This window comes from Chiloscyllium plagiosum, chromosome 17, assembly GCF_004010195.1.
Source record: "Chiloscyllium plagiosum isolate BGI_BamShark_2017 chromosome 17, ASM401019v2, whole genome shotgun sequence".
In the NCBI taxonomy this organism is placed as follows: Eukaryota; Metazoa; Chordata; class Chondrichthyes; order Orectolobiformes; family Hemiscylliidae; genus Chiloscyllium; species Chiloscyllium plagiosum.
This window is the reverse complement of record NC_057726.1, coordinates 39,306,082-39,329,032: the sequence shown is the minus strand read 5'-3', so window position 1 is coordinate 39,329,032 and position 22,951 is coordinate 39,306,082. Positions and strand designations below refer to the sequence as shown.

At 38.5% G+C, this 22,951-nt stretch overlaps 1 protein-coding gene across 4 annotated transcripts in view; it reads left to right on the top strand.

Annotated features, from left to right (window-relative positions):
- The window catches only part of LOC122558393 (neuropilin and tolloid-like protein 2), a 46,676-nt gene extending 27,691 nt beyond the window's left edge, over nucleotides 1–18,985 (top strand). For all 4 annotated transcript variants that reach the window (XM_043706913.1, XM_043706914.1, XM_043706915.1 and 1 more), the window contains 3 exons: nucleotides 5,031–5,259; nucleotides 9,636–9,749; nucleotides 17,802–18,985. In XM_043706913.1, the coding sequence (XP_043562848.1) occupies nucleotides 5,031–5,259; nucleotides 9,636–9,749; nucleotides 17,802–18,385 (927 nt within the window). In that variant the 3' untranslated portion in view covers nucleotides 18,386–18,985. The remainder of the gene's footprint in view (nucleotides 1–5,030; nucleotides 5,260–9,635; nucleotides 9,750–17,801) is intronic.
- The last annotated feature ends 3,966 nt before the right edge of the window (nucleotides 18,986–22,951 follow it).

Genomic DNA, 22,951 nt, shown 5'->3' with positions numbered 1-22,951 from the left:
CTGGTTATTCTGTAATCTTGAACTCTTCACAATCCTCATCAATCCTTTACTTGGTACTTAATCTAAAAGTGCTTTTCATCTGCTTGGTATAGGAGCACCTTTTGTTAGTTATCTAACCCAAAATGATCAGTCTGACTGCCATTTAGATTCTGTGCACCTAGCCAGTGGTAAGGCCAGCTGCTACCTTCTTCATGTCCAGGTATTGAAGATTGTAACTTACTTTCAGTCAGTTTTGTCCTGGACCCATGTCCCTAAGGTCACATAGGCTTGGCTCCAGGCAGACTTAGCAGGAGGTCTCCAGCCAGATCCCATACAACATGAAACATTTGAGCAAATGTTGGGCCCATTGAGTCTGCACCACTATTCAATCAGATCACAGCTAATTTGATCATCCTCAAGTCCATTCCCATGCCCTATCCTTAAAACACTCAATACCCTTAATGATTTGAAATCTGTCTCTCTCAGCCTTAAATATACGTAGCAGCCCTCTGTTAGAGAGAATTTCACAGATTCACTTTCTACTTTGAAGAAAAATGTTCTCCTCAGTTCTGTCTTAAATGGGGCCACCTATTACTCTGAAATACTGTCCTCTTGTCCTAGACACTGTCAAAGAAAAAACAAGTGCTCCACAGTTACCCTCTCAAGTCCCCTAAGAATCTTCTATTGAACTAAGGTCTTCTGTCAGTCTCCTAAACTCCAATGGAAGCCTAACCTACTCAACGTCTCCTAATAAAAAGAAACCCCACTGTGCCCAGGATCAACCAAGCAAATCTCTGAATTGCATCCAATGCCAGTATACCTTTGCTTAGAAAGGGAGACCAAAACTGTTCACAGTATTACAGCTTTAGTCAGACCAGAGGCTTGTATAGGTTTAACAAGACCTCCCTATTTTTATACCCCATTCCAGTTGAAATAAAAATTAACATTCCATTTTCCTTCCCTATTAGCCACTAAACTTGAATGCTAACTTTTTATGATGCATGTATGACTGCCCTTGAATTCCTCTGTGCTCCAGCTTTCTGCAATCTTTCCCAATTTAAATAATATTCAGCTTTTTATTCATCCCACCAAAATGCATAGCCTCACATTTTCCCACATTATATTCCATCTGTCAAGTTGTGGCCCACTAATTTAACCTGGCTATATCCCTTTGTTGATTCCTGTGTCATTCCTCTTGCCTTCCCACATATTTTTGTTTCACTTGCAATCTTGAAGCTCATTCATTTATTTCTATCATCCAAGTCATTAATATTATTGTAAATATTTATTCCCTCAGCACTGATCCCTGTGGTACTCCACTAGTTATAGATTGCCATCCTGAAAATGTCCCCTTTATCCAAACTATCTTGCATTAGTTAGCTAACCATTTATCTGTGCTAATAAACTAGATTAGATTACTTAGATTAGATTACTTACTTACAGTGTGGAAACAGGCCCATCGGCCCAACAAGTCCACACTGACCCTCTGAAGAGCAACCCATCCAGGCCCATTCCCCTGCGCCTAACACTACGGGCAATTTAGCATGGCCAATTCACCTAACCTGCACATCTTTGGACTGTGGGAGGAAACCGGAGCACCCGGAGGAAACCCACGCAGACACAGGGAGAATGTGCAAACTCCACACAGACAGTTCCTGGTGCTGTGAGGCAGCAGTGCTAACCACTGTGCCACCTTGTGGGATCTTATCTTACTAAACAGCATTTTGTGCAGTACCTAATCAAATGCCTTTTGGAAATCTCAATATATTGTGTTCTGTTTCCCCTTCATCTAAGCTGCTTGTTACCTCCTCAAAGAGTTGTAGTAAATTGTCAGGCATGACTTCCCCCTTTACACCATTTGACCTTGCTTTACAGGAGACCATTTACAATTAAACTATATTATACATTTTTACTTTTGTAAAAGTAGACATATACTAATAGAAAAATGATATTAAGGAAATAGCTATGAAAATTTAGCTTGCTCGTTGATAGATAATTTTATAAAAAGCCTGAAACAACATCTAGAATTTTAATTTTGTTGTTGGCTCCTGGTGTAGCAATGTGGTTCTGTGGTATTATTGCAACATTCTATTCATATATGTTTCATCAGAGTGAATTTGAAGTAAGTGAATCTTTTTTTGCTTTTTTTTGGTATAATACAATATCAAACATAGTTGTAAACTTCCATTTAGTAAAAATGTGGAAATAAATTATTTAATTTCACAGGTACAAATATAGCTATACATTTCACAGTTTTATCATAAGGAAGCTACACCATCTGTGTTGTAAGGGGGTATCTAATTTTAGAATAAGCCCATTGTTCTCAACAGTACCAATGTTTAGTTGGGGTCTAAGTAATCTTAGGAATAATGATCTAGGAGAAAACATTTTCACCTGCTTTATTTCCATTAGCAACTAAATACCTGAGAGTTTGATTTGCAATGCGCTTAAATATGCCAATTCCTTTTCTCTGTCAAAAGTCATTTGTTTGTATTGAATTCTGATTAATATGAATTGCTGTTAAAGGCAGAGATTGAAATTTGCAAGTAAACTGCCACTTGACATTTAACCACTTTCCTCATAAGTGATTAAAATTTTTGTTCAATTTATTTTCTTTCATGTCTTATTTAACAAATTACTTTACAAAATGTCTTTCAAATATGTCTGTCCTCTCCTGCATTATAAAATAATTCATATTAATATTTTGAACAAAATATTCATCAGTTTAAATTGCTATTAATTTTGAATGATATTTTATTTTATTATAAATCATGCATGATAAATAAAACTTAATTCACTATCCAGTACCACTGTGATCCCAAGAGTACAAACCATTTCATTCAAATTTAGTACTAACCAATTAATAATACCAGCAACTCAACACTGAGCAGTGGAGTCATTATTATACAGATTAACATCAGGTAAGACTCAAAGTGAGTTTCACTTTAAGTAACATTACCCAATTAACATAGCAATAAAAGTAATTATGTTACTGCATCTTTGTAATTTCTGATCTACAGAAATGGGACAAAGATGAATTTGTTTACAGCATTGTTTAGTTGGGTTTTGTTTCACTCGTTGGTTTGACTCACAGGTGCATAAACCTGCTATTTATAGAGTCATAGAGACTACAACAATTCAGCCACATTATTCAGCAATCCAAAGCACATCATGTAGTTTGTGTTACATATAATTCTGCAAGTTGGGTACAATGATTCTTCAATTTTATAACAAATTTGATTAAAGCTGGAAACTTCAATAGGACAATACACCATCCTTTTACTTTTGAGAGTTGTATTAAAACGTCCTCTATAAAGGACCGTATTGTTGTGCATTATTTATCGGTGCAGATCATTCTATAGCTCGGTCAAAATGTGCCATGACATGTGAACTGACAAAGATTTTCAGGTCACTTCAATTGATAGCAAGGCAAATGTTAGTCAAAGAGTTTACACTAATGATCTGGCTTCAATGCACAGAGTCTCCCACGATATTAATTGAACCTACTAGCTAAAGGTTGGGTGACTATATAGAGTCATAGAGATGGACAGCATAGAAACAGACCCTTCAGTCCTACTCGCCCATGCTGACCGGATATCCTAAATTAATCCAGTCCCATTTGCCAGTACTTGGCCCATATCCCTCTAACCCCTTCCTTTTCATCAACCCATCCAGATGCCTTTTAGATGTTGTAATTGTACTAGCCTCCACCACTTCCTCTGGCAGCTCAATCCATACACACACCACCCTATGCGTGAAAATGTTGTCTCTAAGGTCCCTTTTAAATCTTCCCCTCTCACCCTAAACCTCTGCCCTCTAGTTCTGGATTCCCCAACCCCAGGGAAAAGACTTCAACTATTTATCCTTTCCATGCCCTTCATGAGTTTATAAACCTCTATAAGGTCACCCCTCAGCCTCCAACCCTCCAGGGTAAACAACCCCAACCTATTCAGCCTCTCCCTTTAGCTCAAACCCTCTAACCGTGGCAACATCCTTGTAAGTCTTTTCTGAACCCTTTCAAGTTTCACAACATCCTTTGGAGAGAGACCAAAATTGCACACATGGCCTAACCAATGTCCTGTATAGCTGCGACATGACCTTCCAACTCCTATACTCAATGCTCTGACCAATAAAGGAAAGCATACTAAATGACGTCTTCACTATCCTATCTACCTGAGGCTCCTCTTTCAAGGAACTATGAACCTGCACTCCAAGGTCTCTATGTTCAGCAACACTCACCAGGACCTTACATTAAGTGTACAAGTCTTGTTAAGATTTGCCTTTCCAAAATGTAGCATCTCACATTTATCAAAATTAAACTCCATCTGCCATTCCTGGGCCCATTATAAAATAATCTACTTTGAATTAATTTACCTTTAACCACCTTGTGAAAATGAGACCCTGTTGTTGCCATATCTGAGAAGGAGTATTGCAGTGGCAATGTTTTAAGGCATAAAATATCATGCAAGCTGTAACTGTGTAATTAACATAAATGATCAATGTAAGTCCATCATATGAAGATAGGCTTGTAATTAGAGTTAGTCACTAAGTACAGATTCTACTCTCTCATTCTAAATTATCATTATTAATATTTCAGTGTAAAAGCTCCAGAAGTTCAATATAATGTTACATTTAAAGGGATTGAGAATAGTTGTTGTGAAAAATTGAGTTGTTATCCTAGTACAGTACGCATTGCACCCCCCCCCCCCCAAAAAAGTGCTAACAAATAGATTTGTTGTCTTTGATGTACAGTAACTTGGTTCTGACACTTCGTTGAAAAGCTGTCTATTCAGCCTTATTAAGGTCACATTGATGAGCATGATATTTTTCCAGATATTCAGAATAAAACAAGAAAATCTAAAATAAATTATGATAAATTAATGATGACATAAATTAAATAAGCTTTTGGAGACTGAATTCAGATGTTTCTTCAGAAAGAAAAAATGTTCGTTCATGATTACTAATACTGAGGATTTGTATGGAGTGTAAAGAATAAACAAATACATCTATGAAACACTGTCAACAGACCTCAATGTGTTTCTGTTCAATAGATTTATTTACGCTTTCTGGACTATCAAATGGATCACTCTAATGAATGCAAGAGGAATTTTGTTGCTGTGTATGATGGAAGCAGTGCTATTGAAAACCTAAAGGCAAAGTTTTGTAGCACAGTAGCTAATGATGTCATGCTACAGACTGGAGTTGGAGTGATTCGTATGTGGGCTGATGAGGGCAGCAAGCTCAGCAGATTCCGAATGCTTTTTACTTCATTTGTGGATCGTAAGTGACCATAGCTTATAAACATTTTGTATTCTAATATTGTTTAATTTGTTACTGGCATATTTCCTTTAAATAATTGCTTCAGAGATAATAAATCATAAGAAAAAGGAACAGTATAAGATCATTCAGCTCTTTGAGCCTGCTCTGCCATTCAATAGGATCGTAGCTGATCTGACATTGCTTATGTCTTTGCCTGTAATCTTTGATTGCCCCTATTGAACAAGAATTTACCTATCTCAGCCTTAAATATACCCAAGGACTCTGGCCACACAGCTGGCTGTGGAAAGGAGTTCCAAAGACTCTGAACCTAGTTACAGAAGAAATTCCTCCTCATCTCAGTATTAAATTGGTACCTGTTTGTTCTGTGACTATGACCTCCCATCCTAGTCTATGCCATCAGGGGGAAACATCCTCTCAAATCCTCTCAAATCCTTTCAGATTTTAATATGTTTCAATGAGATCACTTCTTGTTCTTCTAAACTTTAGTGAGTACTGTCTCAATCTGTTTAGCCATTGCTCATAAGACAATCCCTCCATACCAAGGATCATCTGACTGAACCTTCTCTGAACTGCCTCCAATTAAAGAATATATTTCCTTAAATAAAGGAACCAAAGCTCCTCTCAGTACTCCAGATGTGGTCTCACCAGCACCTTGTACAGTTGTAGTAAGAATTCTCTACTCGTATACTTTAACCCTCTTGAAATAAGGGCCAATATTCCACTAGCCTTCCTGATTACCTGCTGCACCTTTCTGCGTTTCATGCACAAGTATCCCTAAGGCCCTTTGTGATACAGCTTTCTAAAGTTTTTCTACATTTAAATAATATACTTGTTCTCCCTTCCAAAATGAATAACTTCACATTTTCATACATTGTACCCCATCTTTCAACTTTTTGCCCACTTACTTAATCTACCAACAGCTCTCTCTACTGTTTGTATCCCTCTCTCCAACCTGCCTTTCCACCTATTTTTGTGATCTGCAAATCTGGATACTGCATATTCACTTCCTTCTTCCAAGTCATTAGTATACATTGTAAATAGTTGTGATCCCTGCACTGATCCCTGTGATGCCAACTAGTCATGGGGCATCAACCTGATACAGAATTCCTTAATTCCACTCACTGTTTCCTGCCCATTAGCCAACCTCTAGCCATGCCAAATTCTACCTCCAATACCGTGGGCTCTTATCTTGTGACTTAACCTTTTAAAAGGTACCTTGTCAAATGCCTTGTAAAATTCTAAATACAACACATCCACTGGTTCCCTTCTAACCACTCTGGTTGAGACTTGCTCGAAAAACTCTAATAAATTAGTCAGACATGATTTCCCTTTCATGAAGCCATCTCACTCTTCCTGACTAGATTATGATTTTCTAAAAGTTCTGCTCTTACTTTTTTAATAATTGATTCCAATGCTTTTCCAATAATAGATGTTAGGTTAATTGGCCTATAGTTGCCCACCTTTTGCCTCTCTCCCTTTTCGAATATGGGTGTCACATTGGCAATTTCCCAATCCTCTGGTACTTTTCCAGAATAGAACTATTTTTGGAAAATTACAAACAATGCATCCACCAGCTCTGTAGCTACTTTTTTTAGGATCCTAAGGTACAAGCCATCAAGGCCAGGGGAGCTTATCTGCCTTTAGCCCCATTACTACATCTTTAGTGATGGTGCTTATACATAATTCCTCCCCTGTATCCTTCAGTACCATTGGAAAGTTCAAAGTATCTTCCTTCGTACGGATTGATGCAAAATATTTGTTTAACTCCTCTGCCATTTCATTGTTTCCCAAAACTGTCTCCCCAAATTGTTTTTATAAGGTCCTTATGTTCACTTTGACCCCTCTCTTTCTTTTTATATAATTTAGGAAGCTATTAATGTCAGTTTTTAAATTCCTCACTAGTTTGCTGTCATAGTTTATTTTCTCTGTCATTATTATCTTTTGTCGTCTTTTGCTGGGTTTGGAATTTAACCCAGTGTTGACTGACTTTGGCATCTTTATATTCTTTTTCATTCAATTTAAATTCCCCTAACTTCCTTGGTTAACCATGGTTGGTTTATCCTTCTCTTAGATCGTTTCCTCCTTACCGGGATGTATTTTTACTGAGAGTCTTGAATTATCTCCTTAACTGTCTGCTACCGTTTGATATTTGTCATTTCTGCTAATCTATTCACCAAGGAAAGCATTTGTTAAAAACTGAAACAATATTGTTACACAGCTATAGGATTTTAATGCTGAAAGTCAGAAATGTAGGTGAAATAACTCCACAGAGGTTGGTATCCAATCACAAAGTCAGCTTTATTTACAGTCCTTGTCACCGAGCTAGCTCTCCGAGTGAACAGGATGTCTGACACTCCTGTTTGTATCTGTTAGCCAGAGCTCCCTGCTTGGACCAGATCAACATCCATAATCAGGGAACTCTCACTCTATGATGTTCACCTGGCTGACCTCATTATAACCATTACAGTAGCCTTGGAAGCTATACTGTGCAATATTTTAAGATCTAACCACTGGATGAAGTGGCAGAGGTTGGACAGCAATGTATTCCTACATTCTCTGTGTAGATTCATGTGTCTGAACAGGCAGACTAACTGATTAATGGCTGATAACATTGCTTTGGAAAATTGCCAATAAAACATTCATGCTCCTATTTGCCAGGAATATTGTTAATATTGATCCAATAAACTTATTGATTCTCCTTTCGAAAATTTGCCTTTAGAAATTTACAAAAATATATAGAACAAAATGGAACTGTGTAAGTAGTTGACTAGCTGTTATACAACATTTTTTTTAAAACTTCTCTTGTGTAAGTGAGAGAATTATTAACAAAAAATACCATTAAATTTCCAATCAGAACAGTCAGGACAGTCCTCCTGTACACTCATAGAATCCCTACATTTGGTTCATTAAGTTCACACCGACCCTCCGAACAGCATCCCACCCTGACCTAGCCCCTTACTCTATACTATAACCCCACATTTCCCACTGCTAACACACCTAGCTTCCACATCCCTGGACACTAAGGGACAATTTAACATGGGCAGTCCACCTCACCTGCACATGTTTGGAGGAAACCAGAGCACCTTCAGGAAGCCCACACAGACATGGGGAGGATGTGCAAACTCCACATAGACAGTCATGCAAGGTTGGAATTGAACCCAAGTCTCTGCTGTGAGGCAACAGTGCTAACTACTGAGCCATCGTACCAATCAATGGAAGCTATGCAACAGCAGCAAGAAGTAATTTTTCATTAGTTTGTGGAATGGATGAGTTGCAACACAGACCTCTGAGCTAAATTGTTAAAAGACAGATAGTTTTAACAGCAGTGGCACGACAGCTCTGCACAAATACATCCTTTTCAGTTTTATTTTTGAGTTTTGTAGCTCTTTTGGAATTAGTACCACTTTCAGGAAGGTGTGTAAAATGACTTAGTGAAATTGATTACATCTGATAAGTGAAAAACAAATAAAATTCTCTGTGCAGAAAAGTATCTATAAGAATTCTGCCAGTCTTAATAACCTATAGAAGTTGATTCCATTTGACCTGTTTATTAACTGATTTAATTTGTTATGAAGCTTCCTTTTTCAGTCACTTATCTGAGTTCAATCCTAAATTAAGCGCACAAAATAAAATGCGTGTTCCATTAAAAATGAAGAACACAGATAATCCAAAAAATCCTCTAAGTAATGTTCTTAACTCCTATTTATAAAACAGACCTCAAGAGGCTTCATTCACAAATTATTCAAAGCAGATTCCATTCTCATGAATATAGCACTTTGTCATTTGTATGCACATTTTTAGTCTTTCAGATCTCTACTTGTATAAAATAAACAATCCCTTCAGATATTGTTAGCATGACCCATCTTTCTTCTTGTTGTTTAAGTTACATGTTGAAATAGTTGAACCACAAAAATCCTGAGGAAGCCCCATGAAAACCCAGATCATAATTACAAATGAGAAATGTCAAAACTGCATTGCACTAGTCATTTTTATGTTGATTTCACATCCATTCCTTTGTTTCAAAATGCTACTAACTAGCAATAAATCTTGTCTATATTTAAGTTTCTAATGCTAATGATTGAATCGTGCTACAAATTAATGCAAGTTAACAATCAATAAATCCAACAAGATTAGGTGAATTCATTAATTTTGTGTGTGAGATTCATTTGATGTTTTTACTGTGAATAATGAAGCCATGGTCAATTTATCTAACTGACAAAGCTGAACTAACAAAGACATGACCTTTACAAAGTGCCCATTTACTGTGTTTTGTTGCTCATGGTTGAATGACTATACACAGTACTACATCACATCTTGTATAGGCTTTTGAAATATATGTGCTATAATTTATGGTGACTCTAACCTTTGTCTCAAAGCTCCCTGCCAGGACAACACATTCTTTTGCCACAGCGACATGTGCATCAACAATTCTTTGGTCTGTAATGGAGTCCAGAACTGTGTGTACCCATGGGATGAAAACCATTGTAAAGGTACCATTGTTTGCTCAGATCTGTAAAAGAAGTTGTGAGAGAAAAATGACCTTTACTTCATCAGACTTGAAAAAGGCCATTTCTCTCAGACAGTGTATTAATAGGCTAAATCAATACATTTATCTCCATCAACGTTTGCATTAAGTATTGTTTTACAAAGTCTAACAGAACTTAACTAGTTTTGACATTACCACATCTTGAGTATAGAAACTTTATTTAATACAAGCCAACTTACTCTGCAACAAAATATGAGAGATTCATTTTCCGTGATGAAATGAAGGTATTTCTTATCAAGGAAGGAGACAATATTTTGGTTAATTGAGACTTGTGTTTGAGATTAATTGGATAATATGTCAATGTTTCATTTTTTAGCTGTTTGTCCCCACCCTACTTCCACCCCATGTTAGTTACTAATGACGTAATAGCCAGTGTTAAACTGATGTTATATCTGGGATAATCGTGAAAATATTCAGGTTTTCCCATATACTTGTGCATCTTTGGTTAATCGTATTACTGAATGAATGAGACAGCCTATCCTGCCACAGTATGTTCCTTGCTTTGTCAGAACTGCACATGTCAAACGTAAGGTTCAATGGTCCTGAACTAGGAGTGAGGGCTACATGCATCAAAGGGTAAGTGTGATCTTATCCTTATCCATTATTACCCATTTTCTCTTGCAATAGAGATTACTAGAAACCATTAGGAAACCCTGAACAACCTGTTAGTTCCTGTAAGTTTTGTTCCTTAGAAGGGGATTAGAGTGCTGGCCTTGATTGGCATTATTCTAATATCTAACAAGCACATATAAGAAAAAGATGGCTACTTGGCACTGAAGCCATAAGTAAACAATGTGTATGCCATAATGATTCAATCTATCTAATTACTAAAATATTACCAATCTGAACAACTGCCATAGGTATAAAATAGTTGGCTTCAATTAATATAATCTACTTTTGTATATATTAATACAACTGATGCTGACACTGTTGTTCATTTGGAAAGAAACATTTCTGCCATTCTTATGCTAGTGATGTTTTGAACTATAAAGTTAAAATGAAATTAGATTAGATTAGATTAGATTACTTAGTGTGGAAACAGGCCCTTCGGCCCAACAAGTCCACACCGCCCCGCCGAAGCGCAACCCACCCATACCCTTACATTTACCCCTTACCTAACACTACGGGCAATTTAGCATGGCCAATTCACCTAACCTGCACATCTTTTGGACTGTGGGAGGAAACCGGAGCACCCGGAGGAAACCCACGCAGACACGGGGAGAACGTGCAAACTCCACACAGTCAGTCGCCTGAGGCGGGAACTGAACCCGGGTCTCTGACGCTGTGAGGCAGCAGTGCTAACCACTGTGCCACCGTGCCGCCCATAAATCTGTTCTTGGAGGTCAAATCATTAACTAGAAACAGAATGACTCTGAAGTAAAGTTGTTATAATTAACTGATGTACACTGAGGTGCGCCAAATCATACAGTAAATTTCTTTCAAAGTGCCTGCTCATTTAAAGCTGTTTCTCCTGATCTCTAAACTAGTTTGTCCAGAGTTTATTTTTGAATGCTTGGCAGGTAGCTTTTGAATGGTCTGTTTTAACAGCTCAGAGAAACTGTTTGTGTATATCGAGAAATGTTGCTGTATCAGTACTATGTTATACAGTTTTTAAATTTAATTTCAACTCGTGGATAGATTTTAAAACCACATACTTACAGGCACTGTTGAACTAAACAAACTCTTTTGTGTTCAAGGGCAGGGACATCTTGACTAAAAGTTTTTATTTCCACACAGAAGGCAGTTCAACAAACTAATTCACTGACAATTATCTGAACCTATTCTACATTCATTGCAGATTTACCACCCAGCAATATTGCAAGCCTAGAAATGGATCAGGAATGCAGCCATTTCTGCAGAGCTGGTAGCTTTAAAGCAGCAGGAATAACCATTTACATTCAGTTCTTCAAGTTGTTCTGCAAAACCTGCAGCCAAAAAATCCAACAGGGTTAAAGCTATCTGAGGAAGCCAAAGGAAGAGTTTCCATTTTCCTTTTCATGCCTGTCTGGCTTTGCTGTCTGCTTAACATAGAATCATAGAATCCCTACAATGGTGAAACAGGCCATTCGGTCAATCAAGTCCACACCGACTGTCTGAAGTACATCTCACGACCCATCCCTGTAACCCTGCATTTCACAGGATAATCCACCTAGCCTGTAGATCTTTGGACTGTGGAAGGAAACCGGAGCACCCAGAGGAAGACACCGGGAGAATGTGCAGTTGCCCGAGGGTGCGATCAAACCCAGGTCCCTGGCGCTGAGAGACAGTAGTGATAACAACTGGGTGACCATGCCACATACCTCATCTCCACCCCCACCCGCTATCAGAACAAAGCTTTACGTCAACAGTTGAAAAGAAGCTGGGGTAACCCATCCTACCTCAATTCATGGTCACCTTTTGCAAACAATTCCCTCCACACTGAGGAACCGAAAATCTCCAGGGAGAGAAAAGGGAATGGAAATCTGCTATCCTCAATCCCTAATTCCCTTTTAATCTTCTTGCAACCATTTATGTAAGGTATCAGAATGATGCCAGTGAATGCATCATCGGGAACAAGAATAGAGAAAAACTAATTTTAAACTTTTTTAACCTTTTGATTCTTCATTTTTCTCTATCTAAGTGTTTGTATCCACATCAGTTCCCATGTCTCTCTTTCTTCTCTTTTTCCATCAATTACTTCTATAAGCTGTTTTTCACTGCTGACATTGCAGAAACAGACCATTCAGCCCAAGCAGATCATTTTTTGCACCATTTGAGCCTCCCCTATCTTTCCTCAAGTAAAATATCGTAAGCCTCGGATCTTTGTTCAAAAGCCTTCTAGCATGCTCATCTTGCTTCCCCTTAAATGCATTTCTATTATTTGTCTCAACTACCTCTGTGGTAGTGAGTTTCACATTCTCACTTCTCTTTGGAGAAAAGATGTTTCTTCTGAATTTCCTATTGGATTTATGATGACTAATTTATATTGATGGCGTCCATCTCCTTTTTATAATACGGTATGCAGTACTCTTAAGTATGATCTAACAAGGGGTTTGCAAGTTTAACTAAATGTTTTACTTTTTTATTCTGTTTGTTTTTTATCCCATGTCCTCGCTAACCTGTGGTACAATTTTGATATGTTTGTACTCAGAGATCTATTTGTTCCTCTCCCTAGACTCACTTTCTAAGTAATGTGATCTCCACCAAAATGTACTCTCTCACTTACGTCCACATTGAATTTCGTTTGCCAATTATTTGTCATTCTGCAAAATTTATTAATAACCCCGTGTCATTTATTGTAGTTCTTGCTATTGGCTTTGCCCCTCCCACCCCAATCCCCCAAATTTGGAGTCATTTGCAAATGTAAAAGTTTTGCTTTGATGCCTTGAACAAATTATTAATGTAAGTTATGAAAGGCAGAGATCCCAGTACTGACCCTTCTGCTTTCTCCATTCTGATAGCTCCCTTTTTCGACACAATTTGCTTTCTGTCGTGAAGGCAGCTAGCAACTTATTCCCCCACTAGTTCCTCTAACTCTGAATTCTTTGAATTATTTTTTAATCCATTTTGGGGCACATAGTTGAATGACTTTTGCAAGTTCAGGTAGGTTGTATTTACCTTGTTATCATTGTCTACTCTCCCTGACCTCAACCTCAAACATTTGATTACTGCTGGTTAAGAGGATTCTTTCTTTTGAAATCTATGCTGATTATTCATTGTGTACATCATTTCTTGATGTCTTTCTATTCTCTATAAGAAATCCATAAATTTTCTGACTACCAATGTTACCCTGATCAGTCTAAAATTGCCAATGCATTGTCTTTCACCCTCATTTGCTATCTACCAGTTCATTAGCATTACATCTTTTTAAACAAATTAATAATTTTCTTGTAGCAATGCCCCTACAATCCCTTCCCTAGATTCTTTTAAACATAATAGCACAATTTATTCAAACAATGCTCTTTATTCTCTTTGAGTCTGATTTAATTTATTCTATACATCCTCTTATTTCAAATGCAATTTTCTCACATTGTTGCTGCTTCAAAAACTAACTCCACTGGTACTTTCCATGGTCTCAATGCATTCTAATTTTCTCTTGCTGTCTGTCCTAAATCATATTTATTTATTCATATCTATATTCATAATAACCACCTTTCTCTATTCCTTTCTTTCATTGGAACAGTTCGTCTCCACCTGCAGATTCTCATCGGCTTTTATAATTTTAAACTACTCTATTAAGTCACATTTCAATTTTCACTGAGATAACTAAGTGATCCAATTGTTCTCGTCTTTCTTCAGGTTTTGTATTTATTCATCACAGGCAACATCCTAGACAATCTGAATTGTATCCTCCCTTTTGCTTCAGTTTCCTTTATTTGGAATGGAGCCCAAAACTAGACACAATACTCTAACTTTATTTAATTGTAGTAAACATTTGTCCCTAGAATGCTATCCAATACCCCTTGGTGATACAGTACTCAGAGGTTGTACACCCTATGCAAGAAGTACTTTTTTCATTTAGTCCTCTTAGTCTTCAATCTGTCTAGATAGTTATATATTGGTTAAGTATTTCATACTCCATCTCAACAGATAAAGTGTGTCCATTCTACGTACTCTACATGACCTCTGTTTCATTGAAAAGTATATTAGAGAACGGTTTAATACTGTTGTGCCTGCCAAAAGAACATCCAATATTTAATAGCCATCTGTTATCCATTATGCCACGACCAGTCTAATACATAGTCAAGCACTTTCAGCTGCAGTAGACTGTAATCACCATCTAGAGCACACTGAAAATGGCATAATATGCAGTTTTGATAGATTTTGACACTGTGTTCTTTAACGTCTTGCATGAATAAATGAATGGACATTAGAAAGAGTACATTTTATATCATTAGCAAACCCAGCTTTAAACTCACCACACCTTTGGAAGAGCGTGAATATTTAGTTTCGCTGTTCATTACATCTCCATTTTATGTCTTGTTTTAAAGGGACTGGTCTTGTCATAAAGCATTTATAAGCTGTACTGAACTATCATCCTAAGAACATTCATTGTGCCTATGTGATTGACTAAATAATTAAGGAAGACATAGACATTCTTGTAACTAATACTGATTTAAGTGTGTTAAAAGCACTCAGGCATTCTCTTGAGCTTTCAATGTCTGATTATTTCAGGAATGTGCAGGTAATGTTTCAAAGTTACTTTGATTTCTTAAAGATTCTTTATAAGCTGGAGCAGTGTAACAGTGAGTGCATCAGGACAAATTATATGTTTTTTCCAATAATGGATGGAGTTTCTTTCCCAAGAACTATAATTATTTGCCATCATTCTGCATAGTTCATGAAATGTACAGTTTTATGACTCATTCATAAAACCCATGATAACTAATGCAATTGAATTTTGCATCAATTAAGAGTTCTTGTACACAATTAGGTAGAAGCATTAAAGTCACTTAAAACTAAATAAATCTTTCTTATTATTGGTGAACTATAAAGAAAACAATACCCTTTTGGTGCATATTTGAACTACTTAAGATAAAAGTGGAAAATATTCTGATTTCATTAATCCAAATTAATCCTCAATTCGCTATTATATTGTGGATGTAGTATAAAGAAAGTAAAAGAAGATGATTATGTTGGTAATGAGAAAGAGAAGTTTTTTGCAGCAAGCATAGAGTCATAGAGATGTATAGCACAGAAACAGACTCTTCAGTCCAACCCATCCATGCCAACCAGATATCCCAATCCAAACTAGTCCCAGCTGCCAGTACTCGGCCCACATCCCTCCAAACCCTTACTGTACACATACCCATTCAAATGCCTTTTAAATGTTGCAATTGTACCAGCCTCCACCACTTCCTCTGGCAGCTTATTCCATACAGGTACCATCCTCTGCATGAAAAAGGTGCCCCTTAGGTCTCTTTTATATCTTTCCCCTCTAAACCCAAGCCTATGCCCGCTGGTTCTGGACTCCCCAGGGAAAAGACCTTGTCTAATTACCCTATCCATGCCCCTCATAATTTTATAAACCTTTATAAGATCACCCCTCAGCCTCTGACACTCCAGGAAAAAAACAGTCCTAGCCTATTCAACCTCTCCCTGTAGATCAAATCCTCCAACCCTGGCAACATCCTTATAAATCTTTCCTGAATCCTTTCATGTTTCACATCTTTCCAATAGGAAGGAGACCAGAATTGCACACAATATTCCAACAGTGGTCTAACCAATGTCATGTACAGCCGCAACATGACCTCCCAACTCCTGTACTCAATACTCTGACCACTCTTCATTATCCTATCTACCTGCGACTCCACTTTCAAGGAGCTATGAACCTGCACTCCAAGGTCTCTTTGTTCAGCAACACTCCACTTGTGATTGTGTGCGGAATCTTATGAGGGAACAGGGGATTGTATAAGAGTGATGGGGAGGGATGAAAGAAATGTTAGCAGGAGTTGTTCAGAGAGAGGGAGAAATCAAACTGCACTCTTGCTGTTCTTGTGAAATAATAATTGAATCCCGCGGGAAATGGTGCTGCTTTCATTGGATCTCTCAGCTACCTCTACCCAGCCTTGCTGGATAGTTGAAACAAAAACAAATTGCTGGAGAAACTCAGCAGGTTTGGCAGCATCTGTGGAGAAAAAACAGATTTCACGTTTTGAATCCAGTGATCCTTCTTCAGAGCAGTTGAATAGAACTGCTGGATATTTATCTGGGTTATGGTCCTGCAGGTACTTGTGGGGAGGGAGAAAAATCTCCCTCCTCACCCTGACTTCCCCACAAAGATCCCCAGGAAAGAACAGTCAACTTGTGAAGAGTTCTATAACTTAGTCACCTAGTCATCCTATTCCAGCACTGCAAAATCAGGCATATCATTATAGGAGGTGTATTCCTGATTTGAATAAGCAGGCAACAGCAAATTGTTTAATGAAAATGGGCAGACTGGGCAGAGGCCTGGGACTTTAAAACTCTCAGGACTCAGTGACATCATTCTGCTTGTACTCACACCCTGCTCACTTAATGTAATCCTCAAGTTGAAACCAGACTTATAATTGAATTTAACGCATTTAATGTGCTTTATGTTAATGATCTCTAAGCGCTACTTTGCAATTGTTACAGAGCTAGACTTAAAGATAATGAATGACAGACTTCAGTAATCCTATGGAACTCTAATATTACTCCGTGAGATAATTTAGTTAGAATTTTTGCCGTTTATGAGGTAACATATGCATTTTAATAAAAAATAATTGCATTTGCCCAAGTCTCTAAAGGGTTCATTGTGTTCTTTCATATTGCCTTTTGGATTGCAAATTAAGTAAATTAGAAATAATGAAGAGATGTTATTGTAGAAGAATTGTCCATTACCTTGGAATGGTTATTATGTCTGACTGGCTGGTTTATAAGCTCCTCAGAATTCACTTGGAGTTCTTAGCAAGATTTAGATATAGGTCTCCTTTCTTTTCAAAAAATAAACTTATTATGATGCTGTGTTGATTTGAAACAACAGAGGACCTAGTAGAATGCAGTTGTGAGCTGAAAATGTGTTGCTGGAAAAGCGCAGAAGGTCAGGCAGCATCCAAAGAACAGGAGAATCGACGTTTCGGGCATAAGCCCTTCTTCAGGAATCCTGAAGAAGGCTTATGCCTGAAATGTCGATTCTCCTGTTCCTTAGATGCTGCCTGACCTGCTGCGCTTTTCCAGCAACATATTTTCAGCTCTGATCTCCAGCATCTGCAGCCCTCACTTTCTCCTAGAATGCAGTTGTGCCTAACACTGTGCAGGCCATTGACTGAGCTGTGAGTTAGCCCAGATTAGTTGTTCTAGTTCCGTTTTTGTTAACCTGTTTGGAGGTGTTATGAAGGACTTGAACCCAGACCTTCTGACCCAGAGGTAAAGACACCACTGCTATGCCACAAGGTCCTATATTCTAGTTTTTCTCAAAGCAGTTTTATTTTGTGTGCGTTCAAAGTGGTACTGACATGACTACATTTACATTTGTTTTATTTTTGTACTTTTGCAGAAAAGAAGAAGTCTGGTCTCTTTCACCAGATTACCAAAACCCATGGAACAATCATTGGTATTTCATCAGGAATTGTTTTAGTTCTTCTTGTCATTTCTGTACTCGTACAAGTAAAACAACCTCGCAAAAAGGTTTTGGCTCGCAAAGCAGCATTCAACAAATCAGGATTTCAAGAAGTATTTGATCCACCTCATTATGAACTGTTTTCCCTAAGAGACAAAGAAATAACAGCAGATTTGGCTGATTTGTCTGAAGATTTTGAAAACTACCATAAACTCAGGCGCTCCTCATCCAATGCCTCCAGATGCATCCATGATCATCACTGCGGCTCACAACCTCCAAGCATAAAGCACAGCAGGACTAATCTAAGCACAATGGATCTTCCATTTCGGAATGATTTCTCTCAGCCACAGCCAATGAAAACATTTAATAGCACCTTCAAGAAAAGCTGCTATACTTTGAAGCACTCACAAGACAGTCCAGAACGGGTCATAGAAGACAGAGTGATGGAGGAGATTCCTCCTGAAATCTATGTACGTGGCAGAAATGACACTGTGCAACGTTCAATGTCCATTGACTTCTGAAGTGGAACTGCTGTGCTGTTACTGAGCATTACCTTTTGATCTCTTTCTCTTGCAGAAACTGTACTGGCAATTTAGCATTTCTTTTGGCATTTTAATATATCCTGATAATCAGCTCAATAGCAACACATGTGGAACTGGGGTCAGTTTTCCTTGACCCCTTGGATTGACTATTTCTGTGAGACAAACTGTTGATGACAGTTCTTAATAACAGGCTTTGTGTTCTGAAATTTGTGAATATTTTATCCATTGATAATTACTTACTGTAAATATACTAATGATATAATTCTTTGGTTTCCTGCTCTTATCACTTTAATTGTTCTAATCCATTGGAAAGAAACCTCTTAGCTGAAATATAAAAGATGAGAAACAGCACCAGATTTACATCTGAAGTACTTTCAAACATCTTTTCTTTTAATTATAGTATTAATTTTTAGACTCTGCTAGGCAATGGTTTTGAATGACATTTCTACGTGTTATGGCCTTTTTTTTACATATTAATTTAACACATTTTAATTCATGTCATCAATATGAATAAAGTTACTATTAGTGAACTCACAGAATTATGTATTTGCTAGTTCAAATAAAAAGCTTCTTGAGATGTAAAATTATTTCTTTCTGTATATATTATTCAGAACATCAAAAGAAGAATAAAAGAGAAGTACAGCACAGGAACAGGCCCTTTGGCCCTCCAAGCCTCTGCCCATCATGTCCTAACTGAACTGAAAAATAAATCTTTCCTTATTTGGTCCATATCCCTCTGTTCCCTCCTGTTCATGTAACCATCCAGATGCCAATGTGCTTGCTTCCATCACCTCTTCTGGGAATGCGTTCCAGGCTCCTACCACTCTGCATGAAAAATTTCCCTTAAACTTTCTCCTTCTCACCTCAAATCTGTGCCCTCTTGTAAATGAAACTTCAACCCTGGGAGAACGCTTCTGACGATCCACCCTATCTATGCCTCTCATAATTTTGTAGACATCTATCAGGTCTCCTCTCAGCCGAGGTCTTTCCAGTTAAAACATTCAGAGTCTCGTTAATCTTTCCTCATAGCCAATGCCCTTGAGACCAGGCAACATTCTGGTGAACCTTCTCTGCACTCTCTCCAAAGCTTCCACATCCTTCTGTTACTGTGGTGACCAAAACTGCACACAATACTCCAAATGCAACCTAACAAGGGTTTTATCTAACTGCAACATGGTTTGACAACTCTTGTACTCCATGTCCTGGCTGATAAAGGTAAGCATGCTATTTGCCTTCTAAATCACCATGGCCATCTGTGTTGCCACTTTTAGGGAATCGTGGACCTGCACGCCCAGATCCCTCTATGTTAATGTTCCTCAGGGTTCTGCCATTTACCGCATAATTCACACCTAAGTTTGATCCTCCAAAACTCATAACCTCTCATTTGTCAGAATTTAAACTCCATCTGCCATTTCTACGCCTAAGTTGCCAAACTATCTATATCCTGTTGTATCCTTTCACAATCGTCGGCACTATCAGCAACTACCAATTTTAGTGTCATCTGCAAACTTACTAATTAGACCACCCACATTTTCATCCAGATCATTTATATATGCCACAAACAACAGAGGACCAAGACTGATCCCTGTGGAACACCACTAGTTTCCATTCTCCATTCTAAAAAACGCCCACCGCTACCCTCTATCTTCTATAACCAAGCCAGTTTTGTATCCTTCTAACCAGCCCTTTCTGAATCCCAAGTGATTTTAGTTTTTGCACCAGTCTGCCGTGTGGAACTTTATCAAATGCCTGACTAAAGTCAAGATAAACTACATCCACAGCCTTTCCCTCATCAACTATATTTGTCAGGGGGAATCCAAGATGGCGGCGACCCAGCAAGTCTGAGTCTACAGTGCTCCTCCCAAGACTTGGGCAAAGTGGGTCACCCACCCCCACCACACTCACCAAATCATTTAAAATAGCTATTTAATTTAATTAGTTGCTTAGTATTAAATTTAAACAATCTAATCTTCAGTAAAAATGACTAAAGAGAAGGGAGCCCGCAGCTCTCAGCAAGCAGGAACCCCTCCCCAACCCTCCCCAGCTGCAGCAGAGGCGTCCGCAGCCGCCACGGGGGACTCACCTACAATGGCGAGCCTCGTGGAAATCATCTCCAAACTGGATGCAAAGATTGATGCTTTTATTGAAGAGTCCTGAAGCCGATGGGACTCACTCTCGGCCGCGCTGCAAAAGCACGACCGAGATATTAAGGAAATCGAGGGCCGAGTCGGAGGGGCGGAGCTAAAGGCTGTGACCTCCGAAACTACAGCACAATCGACTGTGGATCAGGTCCGGACTCTCGAACAGCGAGTCCGGACCTTAGAGAACCCACATTGACGACCTCGATAATTGAGGTCGTCGAAAAAATATTCGTTTGCTGGCCTTCCCGAATGGGAAGAGGAAGGCCAGCTTACAGCTTTTTTCGAACAGTGGCTGCCACAGCTTTTAAATCTGGAGGCTGGATCAAGCCAGGTAAGGGTGGAATGGGCCTACTGGGTTGCAATACGCGGGCCCGGCTCGAACCAGTGCCCCCGTCCGGTCCTGTTCCGGCTGCAGAGCTATAAGGAGAGGCAGATACTCCTAGAAGCCTCTAGAAATCTTGGAAAAGATTTCCAAGCCATGATCTATAAAGGATCCAAGATCATGTTATTCCAGGACTTTTCCCCAGCTCTGGTCCGAAAGTGGAAGGCATTCGATGAGGCGAAGAAGTGTTTCAGGGACTTAAATATTCAGTACTCCTTACACTACTCAGCGACGCTACAGTTTAACCATGAAGGATCCGTGTATAACTTCAGATCGCCGGAAAAGGCTAAGGAATTTTTGGACACTCCTAGATAAATTGTAAGTGATAATGAATGTTGGTTTGACTTCCCCCTCCCCACTCCGGTTTATATCCCCCCCTTTTCTTTTTTTTTAACCTTACTGTTTAACATTATCTTGGGGGGTGGGGAGAGGGATTTATTTATTTGTTCTCTAGTTAACGATTTTCTCCCCCCCCTTGGGATTTTTTAAATTATTTATATATATAAGTCAGGGGGTTTAGTTAATGGTGGGGGGAGGTGGTTATCTTATTCTATTTTACCTCTGTCTCTAGGAGCTTTGTAGTATATTTGAATTCTCCTCATCCTATTGAGGAGCGCCTGGGTCAAGGGTGGGGCACTGGTTGGGAGAGGATACGATGACCTTTGGAAAGGAAGTGACACCCCCTGGGAACAAGGGGAAAATCTCCATTTAAATACTTTTTTAAATTATTTAGAAATAGTTTGTTATTATACCGTTGTGAGTGTATTAGAGAGCTTTTATTTTTGTGAATTTTATATGCTCTATGCTCAGGATGTTCTGGATAGGGTTTCCCTCCCAAGGGGTCTTGGATTTGCCCGGACGATTATGGTTAATCAGTCGGTTAAGTGGTGCATCTGGAATGTCAAAGGGAGTAATTCACCAGTCAAAAGGAAGAAAATATTATCAAATCTCAAGAAAGAAAGAGTTGATTTAGCTCTCCTACAGGAGACACACCTGTTGGATAAAGAACACTTGAAATTACGACAGGGTGGATTTGATCAGGCCTTTTTTTCTTCTTTTAGCTCAAAAAGTAGCGGAGTTTTTATTCTTATTCGGAAGAATTTCCCTTTCAAAATCCTAAATCAGATAAAAGACGAAGCTGGATGATATATTCTGATTAAAGCCCATATAAATGGAGAGGAATATGGGATTTTAAATTTGTACTGCCCCCCGGCACACCCCTTTAAATTTATAACAGAAGCCTTCTCAAAATTGATGGCTCTTGGTGCCCTATACAATTATAGGGGGAGACTTTAATTGTATTATGGATCCGGAAATAGATAGGATTCCCAAGAGTACTGCAGGGGTATCTCCCAGATCTAGACAACTGGTGGATCTGAACAAAGAATTAGGATTAGTAGATGTATGGAGATTCTTCATCCACAGGGCAGAGATTTTTCTTTTTACTCCAATCCACATAAATGTCATACCAGAATTGATATGTTTTTTGCCCTCTCGATTTTTTAAAATTCCATATCATCCTGTAAAATAGGTAGTATAGCAATTTCCGACCACGCTGCTGTATATATGGAAATCAATGCGAGGAACAACGGGACATCCCCTCGGCATTGGCGTATGGACCCCTTCCTGATGAAAAATAGTAAATTTGTAAAGTACTTCTCTCAAGAATTTAAAACTTTTTTAGAAATTAATTTAGGTACGGCTAGCAACCCATCAATGATGTGGGAAACCTTACGCGCGAGGTTTGATCATCTCCTACTCAGCGACTCAGAAAAAATTAAAGGGAGAACAACAGCGTCTGCTCGAAGCTCGCTTAAAAGCAGCTGAAACAGCATATGTTGATAGACTTTCTATTATCAAATTGCAAAGGATTATGGCCCTTAAGACAGCTCTAAACACCACGCTTACCCAAACGGCTGAGAGGGAAATATTATTTGCAATACAAAGGTTATATGAATTTGGCGACAAACCGGGTAGATACTTTGCATTTCTTGCAAAGAAAAGAAAGGCCCCTCAAACTAT